General features: G+C 38.2%; 2 protein-coding genes across 2 annotated transcripts in view; one reads left to right on the top strand and one right to left on the bottom strand.

The window, feature by feature from the left end:
• Window positions 1–10,000, bottom strand: part of LOC121377473 (fucolectin-7-like) — a 53,377-nt gene that overhangs the window by 23,682 nt on the left and 19,695 nt on the right. The window lies entirely within an intron of this gene.
• Window positions 170–10,000, top strand: part of LOC121377472 — a 12,036-nt gene continuing 2,205 nt past the window's right edge. Inside the window, exons 1-3 of the mRNA XM_041505475.1 lie at window positions 170–215; window positions 1,955–2,176; window positions 7,851–8,090. Of these exons, the coding sequence (XP_041361409.1) occupies window positions 185–215; window positions 1,955–2,176; window positions 7,851–8,090 (493 nt within the window). The 5' untranslated portion in view covers window positions 170–184. The remainder of the gene's footprint in view (window positions 216–1,954; window positions 2,177–7,850; window positions 8,091–10,000) is intronic.

Genomic DNA, 10,000 nt, shown 5'->3' with positions numbered 1-10,000 from the left:
GGAACGGGTAATTGTGTATCAATGCATTAATATTTAAAGAACTTGACTAAATAAGGCCCATTATTAACCATGCGTGTCATGATAAAACCTATAGAGACCGTATATCTGTTGAACGCTTTACAATTATCAGACGTACTATTTTATCTCGTGAGTGAACATGGTGTCCAAGTTCTACTTCGTGTTGATGGCTGTCGATGTATTCATCATTTGTCAAAGTAAGAAGATGTATTATTATTGTTATTATTATTATTATTATTATTATTACTATTATTATTATTATTAGACTGCTATTTAACTTCAGTTTAGCATTTTCGAAAAATTAACTGTCGGTCTGCCTTTATTTCAGGCCATCTATTTATCTTATCTATCTAATCTTATCCATATATCTACAGTATATATCTGTCTATCTATCTATCTATCTATCTATCTATCTATCTATCTATATATATATATATCTGTCTGTCTGTCTGTCTGCCTGTCTATTTATGTTATCTATCCATCTATCTACAGAATCTATCTATCTATCTATTTATGTCTATATGTCTGTCTGTATGTCTGTCTGTCTGTCTGTCTGTCTCTCTGTCTATCTAACTGTCTGTCTGCCTTTATTTCAGTCCGTCTGCCTTTATTTCAGTCCGTCTATCCATTTATCTTATATACTCTTCAAAAAAAGAAACGCAAAAGGGTACAAATGGGTTATAACTCCGATTTTATGTTTCCTACCGGTTCATGCTTTGTGAATATAAGGTCATTGCATGTCCCAAACACATTCCCACGGTTACATTCGATAAAACGCAGCTACTGTACAATAAAGTTCCAAAATGTGAATATTCGCAAAAACGCATGCAAACCATATGCTACAACATGAACATCGACAGTATAAAAGTGGAGGGTGTGCGTCGCTTGCCTGGCCTCTGTATCTGGCCGACAGTTGACAATCCATGCTATGAACCGCAGAGAAACAATATAGACGCAGGCGAATCCAGAACGGCCGTTGCCAGGGCATATGTGTCCCCAAGCACCATATCTGTGGGATTACCAGCAACATGGATCAAACACGTACCTCCCTAGATCCGGTCGATCGGGCAGGACCGCTACATCCGTATCCTATTTATTGACTTTTTACTTCCACAGCCGCAGCAATACCAGGTAGGATATTTACGGAAACCGCCTACGTGTGGTAGGAATTCGTGCCAGACGTCCAGTTCGAGGTGTCATCTTACACCACAACACCGTTGCAGTGGTGCCAAAATGTTCAACTGCGATCGCCCGTCCCGATATGATGCGCTGTACGGTGGTGATGCGGCAGCAGCAGGAAGTGGACACGTTTAAAACTGGCAGAACTTCCACGTGCAGTTACATTGACCAGATTTCGTTCCGGCCAACGCCAACGCAGTGTTCCAACATGACAACGCCAGGCCTCACACATCGTCTGGGAACACAACATTAATGTCCTTCCTTGGCCATCGATATCACCGGATTTGAACCCAAATGAGCATCTATGGGACGAGTTGGACCGACGCCTCCGACAGCGACAACCACAGCCCCAGACCCTGCCCGAGCTGACTTGCAGGCCGAGTGGGCCACCATCCCCCGGGACGTCATCCGTACTCTGGTTGCTTCATGGTCAGGCGGTGCCAGGCAGTTGTCAACAGGAGGCCACACCCGGTATTGACTCCAGATGACCTTGACCTTGGTGGTGTGTCCTATCACTTACACAATGTTCCTGCATAATTATCTAAATTCTCCAAATGTTACGACAATGTGGTTTTGCGTTTCTTCTTTTGAAGAGTATATATCTAATCTTATCCATATATCTACTGTATCTATCTATCTATCTATCTATCTATCTATATATCGATCGGTCTATCGATCGATCGGTGTATCTATTTATTAGTTTTTATTAATTAATTTATTTGTGTGTGATCAAATTTCTTTGTTTATTATATTTTAGGTAATTTGACAGTTAACATCGCCCGTGATAAGCCTACGGTGATGAGCAGCACGTATACACATTTTGTTTCCAGTTTCGCCGTCGATGGGAAAATGGGAACTGATGCATATACCGATGGCTGTACCCATACCGAAATACCTGACTACAAACCTTGGTGGATGGTCGACTTGCAGGGAACGTATGTTGTTCACACTGTTATCTTAACAAACAGAGCTGGATACGGTAAGTGTAATAGAAATTGTCCCGAATCTGATGTCATTGTAAGATGTCCTACTAATGTAGGATTAAGTCATGTAAATACGTGTTTTTTAATTCAAGAAATGTTACATTTTAGTAGAAGGAAGTAAAAGGTTTATTTAAAGACGCACTCAACACATTTTATTTACGGTTATATGGCGTCGGATATATGGTTAAGGACCACACAGATATTGAGAGATGACACCCGCTGCCGTCACTTCATGGACTATTTTCGATTAGCAGCAAGGGATCTTTTATATGCACTATCCCATAGATAGTGGTGCACTGGCTGGTGCGAAAAATAGCCTAATGGGCCCACCGACGGGGATCGATCCCAAACCGACCGCCCATCAAGCGAGCGCTTTACCACTGGGCTATGTCTAGTTCAGTCAGTCGAAAGATGTCAGATACCCGTCTAGGACTCGTACACTAGACGAGAGGGCGCCCCTTTCAGTGGTTAATTGGTAGTTTTTTCGAGGTAGACGGCCGTTGGAAATTGATTTAGAATAATTCAAAATATGTATTTTATTCTATATTCTATTCTATTCTATTCTATTCTATTCTATTCACAATATGTATGTAAGAATTGTTTGTCATTTCTTGTGAATTTATCGATGTATAACAGTCACAAGTTGTATAAAATCGTGTAAAGTAGCGATACAATTTTATACTAAAATTTATGACTGTTATAAATCGATACATTCACAACAAACAACCAAACAATTCTTATGATTACAAACAACATAACTTATTTAGTTAAAACTAGACATAATTCATAAACTAGTTTCCAACGTTATTCCCTATGATCTGCTTTAGATAATGACGTCCCATTTGACGTAATGACGTCATTGTTTTAGGCATTAGATTAGTTTTATAATTGCAAACACAGAAGCGTGCACAGAGCGTGGATTTCAGCGGTCGACCCCCCCCCCCCCCCCCCCCCCCCCCCCCCCCCCCCCCCACCCAAAAAAAACAAACAAAAAAACCAACAAACAAACAAACAAACAAACAAACAAACACACAACACACACACTGATCAAGCAAATGTTCTAATTTTGTCAATATTCTTTCCGGGGATACATGTCTTAACACCTAATACATTTCGCTAGCCACGTCTTAATATATTTAAATACAGACAAATATAAACAGTTTGGTTTGTGAAAGAAGGAAGGAAATGTTTTATTTAACGACGCACTCAACACATTTTATTTACGGTTACACGAAGAAACCCGCTGTCGCCACTTCATGGGCTACTCTTTTCGATTAGTAGCAAGGTATCTTTTCTATGCACCATCCCATAGACAGGATAGCACATATCACGGCCTTTGATGTACCAGTCGTGGTGCACTGGCTGGAACGAGAAATAGCGCAATGGGTTGGTTTGTGACTTCATAAACACAATAAAAATAACTTTTTTGAAACAAGCTCAGCAAACTATGGAATACCGAACTGCATTATTCGATACTGTTGTAGTACCAATATTACTGTACGGATGTGAGATGTGGGGTTTTGAAAACCATATGATAAAAAAACTCCATATACAATTTTTTTTTAAATATTTAGCTCCAGTTAAACAAAAACAAAGTTGTATATTATATGGTGAATTTGGAAGAAAAACTCCTGTACTTGATTATGTATGGTAGAATTGTTTGTGTTGGGGCTCGACTTCTAAAAGGCAAAACACAAAAGTATCCCTTTGTATTTATAAAGTAATGTTCGATGGCTTTATTCAATATGGCATAGAATATAAATGGATTGTACATATTAGAAACATGCTTTACGGACTTGGTTATATCAGTATATGGGATGCACAAGCTTTGTGCTTGTCACATTTAAAAAAGGACTGTTCAGTTAGCCGTGTTAGTATTACGAATTATTGTTACTTGATCATTTTGTAATTTTCCCGCGAGACGAATGTGTTAGTAGAGAAGGTCATATCGTACTACTTATGTGCGAACCATTCCTTATATGTGATAGTACGAGCTATTTCAGCCATTATTAAATTGTTTATAAAACCTTAATTGATAATTTAATGAAGAATGTTTCGCATTCAAATCATAATAACAATATTTGTTTTATATATTCATCTAAAACTTCGAGCGAAATATAGTGTTTAAACTTATTTAGTCAATATTTAAATCCTTTGTCACATTCTAAAGTTTTAAACATTTATTACAAAATGGACACCTATTTTTAATAGAAGAATGGGTCGTTTTTTTTATTACATAATAGTGGGGTCATATTTGGCTGTCTCGTGCCCATATTTAGGGGACCAACGTTTGAAGGTGGATTTCAAGTCTTTGGGACCTTTAGAAAAACGTAAGCCCGTACCTCGCACGGCCAATACTAAAAATAACATATTACCATATCTCACTTAATATGTTAGAATCATGAATAATGTGTCTATTTTTATTACAGAGGCTGCTTAATCATTTCGTGAGGCTATTTTTCTAATTTGAAGGTATCTTGACATTAAAATTCAAGATGTCCGTGGTCAACCTAATTGGTAATTTGAAAAGGCCGGATCTCTTAAAATATGTGTACTAACCATAACAGAAGTGACTGTTTGCACTGAATGTAGGATGAACAATCAATCTATTAGCGAAGTTAATTTTGCAATATGAGGTTATTTTGATCTTCAAATCCAACATGTCCGTTGTTCTCCATATTTAAAATGATAACATGCTAGGGCCCTTGAACTAACCTGAATAAGTATATATACTAATAAATGAGGTATGGTTTTCCCCTAAACAGGGGGTTCACAATCGTGTGTGTTTTTTTGTTTCTTTGCTTTTGTTTTGTTTTGTGTTTGTTGTTTTTTTGTTTTTGTTTGTGTTTTGTTTGTTTTGTGGGTTTTTTTTTTTTTTTTTTTTTTTTTTTTTTTGGGGGGGGGGGGGGGGGGTGGTCGATTTTACAATTTGATGTCATTTTGACCATCAAATCTAACATGGAGGGCGTGTCATGTGTATTGAAACATTGGAAAGCACAATATACTTAGAAATAATTGTATGTCTACTTGAACTGTAAATTCAATGAACAGAGGTAATGTTCTATAGGTTACATGCATAACTGGTACCTAATTTATCTAACAAAATTGAAAGACCACATACCGATGTTGACCTATCGACATCTGTTAACGGCAGTGCACTGGATGTTCATTGGAAAGAAGGAAGGAAGGAAGGAAGGAAATGTTTTATTTAACGACACACTCACCAAATTTTATTTACGGTTATATGGCGTAGGACATATGGTTAAGGACCACACAGATGTTGAGAGTGGAAACCCACTATCGACACTTCATGGGCTACTATTTTCGATTAGCAGCAAGGGATATATTATATGCACCATCCCACACACAGGATAGTACATACCACCGTCTTTGTTACACCATTTGTGAAGCACTGGCTGGAACGTGAAATAAACCAATGGGCCCACCGACGGGAATCCATCCTAGATCGATCGCGCACCAGGTGAGCGCTGTACAACTGAACTATGTTCCGCCCCTGTATGTTCATTCAAGTGCTTGGCATGTGTAGTGAACGGCGCGCCATTTAAAGCGTTTCCAGCGGCACCGAAAGAAGAGGAATGTGTGTGTAAAGGAAATGACAGAGATAGATGATGGCGAGGTAGCTGGTGCTTGTTCAGTCTTATTCGAAATAATCTCTGTCTGGTGGGAGAGTCGTTATTTCGTTGGGTTTTGGGGGGTTTTTTGTGGTTCAGTTAGTACTACTTTTATCAAAGGTTTCTGTAAGGTTTGAGCTCTTCATATCACCATACCCAAAGTCCATCACAAAAGGTGTTCAGGGCATTCGTGGTTTCAATGGAGCTTCTTTGTTTTTGTAGTACATTTCTCAAGTATGCATCCCTTATCACCAGATTGGGATATATCTCGCTCCAGCCAGTGCACCACAACTGGTGTAACAAAGGCCGTGGTATGTGCTATCTTGACTATGGGATGGTGTATATAAAAGACCCCTTGCTGCTCATCAAAAAGAGTAGCCCATGAAGTGGCGACAGCGGGTTTCCTCTCTCAATATCTGTGTGGTCCTTAACCATATATCCGACGCCATATAGCCGTAAACAAAATGTGTTGTGTGCGTCGTTAAATAAAACATTTCCTTATTTCCCTTCTCACCAGAAATACGACAGTTAGTATCAGATCCAGTCGGGACAAGTACTGTAGTGTAATGGTTGTAACTGAGGTAACTTTTATTGAGTGATCTTGAGTGAAATCTCAGTTTGTAATTAAATAAACATACAAACGTGTTGAACTCCTTGGCTGATATACAGGCGACCATCCTAGTCATTGAAACAGCAAGACTGAATGCGATAGTAACTCTTGACTATATGGTCATGGAAAAAGTGATATATCTGAGAAATGTAATGCCACTGTTAGTATGAACGATTGAGCTCTTCTGTGCTACTTTGGATCATCATTTCGTATCTCCACTAAAGCAATAAATTCCCTTAAAACATTTACCACGAAGTTGATGCATGGTGACATAATGATCTCAAACTTTACAGAAGACCAGGCGAAAATGCTGCATCAATAGAGGAAAAGGGGAACAACGAACATTTTATCAGACAGCAATTCTCTCGAATAACGTTAAATGCACACCAAGCACGTCAAGTTCACTCAGTTTTTCTTTTTCCTTGTCACAGAGCCCTTTTCTGTTGATCTTGGTTGGAGCTTGGAGAGTAGAAAATGACGTGCCCTTTGCAGCATTTGCACAGTACTCCCATGAATCCTAACTGGAACACCCAGTACAGAAATTGTAATACAATGTTGGCAGCACACCATCAGAATATGATTTGTCTAAGTCTGATTATAGTGAATTGTGTGAAGTAGACTAGGTCTCTATTATGATCTGTACATTATGAACTTTTGTCCAAATCATTTTCAGTTCTAGTGTACATAAAGTTATTTCGAATTATATTACGGTATTCAGTGTTTCAGTACACGCCCTTGATATTAGAGTTGAAGATAAAAATAACCTCAAATTGCATAAATGACCCCACAAAAAGATTGTGCATCCCATGTTTAGTGGAAATAGATACCCCATTTATTATTCTATTCTAATTAATTCACATTTTAAATACGGCAAACAACGGCCATCTTGAAATCGAAGGAAAAGATGACCTGAAATTGGAAAAATAAACTTATCTACACATTGTCCATCCTCCTTTTTGTGGAAATAAACGACGTTTATTATTTATCCCAAATATTTCAAAAGTTCCGGTTTTGTTTTTAAATTATTAATATCGTGGACAATGACCATCTTGGATTTGTATGTCAAGATTACAATGGACACATTGTTCATGATTGAACATATTGGGTGACATATGGCGATTTCCCATCGGCCAGCATGGATATGGTTTTGTGGTTTTGGCGGAACTTTCGTGAGGTACATGCGGGATATTTGTTTCTAAAGGTCCCAACAACTTGTATCCACCCTCAAACTTTGGTCCCCGATAAATGGTTACGGGGAAGCCAAATATGACCCCATTATAATGAGTTCGTATTATTTGTTTTATAACAACATGGTTACATAAGTATTACTATATCGGTCGCTTATAACAAAATTGCTGTAACAAACTCGGCCTTTCAATTCACAGTAATACTCTATTTTAACTCTTGTGAACAATTATTGTATTACAGCAGAAAGGCTCCACAGTTTTGTCATCGAAATATTTTCACAAAACCCTCAAGGATGTTCTGGCGCTGGTTCTGTCGTTTGTTACAATTACACAGGAGTGGGGCTGCCAAGAGGAAACACTCCGCTTAAGTGCGACCAACCAACCAGAGGCCGATTCGTCCGCATAAGGAAATGGAAAGTAATGCATTCCTTAGACGTGCTGACCTTGTGTGAAGTTCAAATATATAGCTATGAAGAAAAAGGTATGAACTATTTTCCCGCGGTTTAGTGATTTTAACATTAACCAATTTATGGGGGCGGGATTTAGCTGTGTGTTTAGTGTGGACGCTTCAGGTGCTTACATGGCAGGATTGAACCACCTCGGTGGATCCATTCAGCTGATTGGGTTTTTTCTCATTACCAGTCTTGATCCACTGTCTGTAACGTGAAATAGCCCAGACATTATGCGAGCACTTTACCGTAGGGCTACATAGTCCGAGAGCCACACCAAAACTTGGTACCGTCTGAGGGTACCAAACATAACCATTATAAGTGTTTTAGTACACACTAGGACAAAACAAAAATGCATGATGAACTTTCCAATAGAGTAGTTTTAGCTAGATATCACACTTTTAAAATTTATCATTCAGATGGTAAACAAATCCGAGAAGGTCGTGTTTTAGTGTTTGCCAATGCATTAGTAAACCTTGTAGGTTGGTATCCACATCTCCAATACTGTATTATATATGACAAAACTGTTGATGTCCGTGACTGTGTTTTAGGGGTCAGAAGATTAATTGTGAACTACTTCCAGCTAATCAAGACATTGGAATGCCATTTATATCCAAGATAGCCACGACTATATCAGCCAGAACAAGAACATTGTAATTTATCACATTTTACATCAACTATAGCAAGATTGTGATGTTAGAGATGGAGTTCTATTCATTAAGGAATTTTTGGATAACAAGCCCATGCTAACTGACATATTGCATCATCATTTAAATCCAAGATGGTCAAGAAAATGGTCCTTAGAAGTAATATGTGGCCATATCTTTCATTCTATTTTACCATAAATAATATTTTTACTTGAAATACAAGGTTTTCTAGGGTGCAAGGAATTCAATTCTTTCAGACACTTGCTGTAGGGAAATCAAATCATTCCCAAAAGAAAATGGCTGCACGATAAATAAATTCGTTATGTGCATCATCTTAAATAGTGTTTTTGAAAATAACTTTTGTTTTGAGGGTGCTCCATCCATTAAAAAAAATCTATACGTAAAGTTCTCTAAAACATAATTTAAAATAATAATTCTTACCGTTGACCGCTATGTATTAATGGTGCACCAAGCTATGTTTAAACCATCTAGAATGTAATGTTGCAGTATATATACCAACTTATCAATGCCAACCTGTTTGTGATACGTAGTCGCAACTAATGACTGTTGTTCTGGTAAAGACTGTGGGGTCAATTTTTATCATTTCCATTTTCTGTCTCTTGGTAATGGATACACTCAATCATCGTAAAATGTTGGTTCAAATGGTGCATTGAATCGGCTGGACGAGTTCGAAATGGTGCATGTCTTCACTCCACATGAAATAGTTATTTGTGGAAGCTTTTTCAACCCTTTACATTACAGCAGCAATATCACATGGGTTACCAAAAAAGAGGCAATATTTTACGTTTCTTTGCAGTGACCATTGTCTTGGTTGAAAAATTCAATGATAACTATATATCAGTTATAAAGGGATAGGAAATGGGAATGGTAACATTATGATGGGTGGCTGAACAGTTTAGATTCTAACTATGATGGACTGCACTGACAGATAATAATCGAGGTCCAGACACTGCTGCCAACGATGCTGGGGTGTCTGGATCCCACTGGTGTAGAAGACTTTCTCCGAGTGGTGTAAAACGTCCTCCAGAACAGAAATGGTGTCATTATTATTTACATAATGATTATCAGACAGTTTTTTCTTCAAATTTGGGAAGAGGTGGAAATTTGGTGGATGTTCCAATGAGTTCAAAGCCAGAGTCATGCATTGCAGCCATAGCAACAACACACTTGTGTACAGGTGATTTGAAACCCAGCATGATGAAACTTTTGTCATGTCCGGTTCATTCCTCAGAATCTTACCAACTCTCTTATTGGTTACGTAGCCTGTGTATTGG

This window comes from Gigantopelta aegis, chromosome 7 (genome assembly GCF_016097555.1).
Source record: "Gigantopelta aegis isolate Gae_Host chromosome 7, Gae_host_genome, whole genome shotgun sequence".
NCBI classification, from domain to species: domain Eukaryota; kingdom Metazoa; phylum Mollusca; class Gastropoda; order Neomphalida; family Peltospiridae; genus Gigantopelta; species Gigantopelta aegis.
This window is presented reverse-complemented; position numbering and strand designations above follow the sequence as displayed.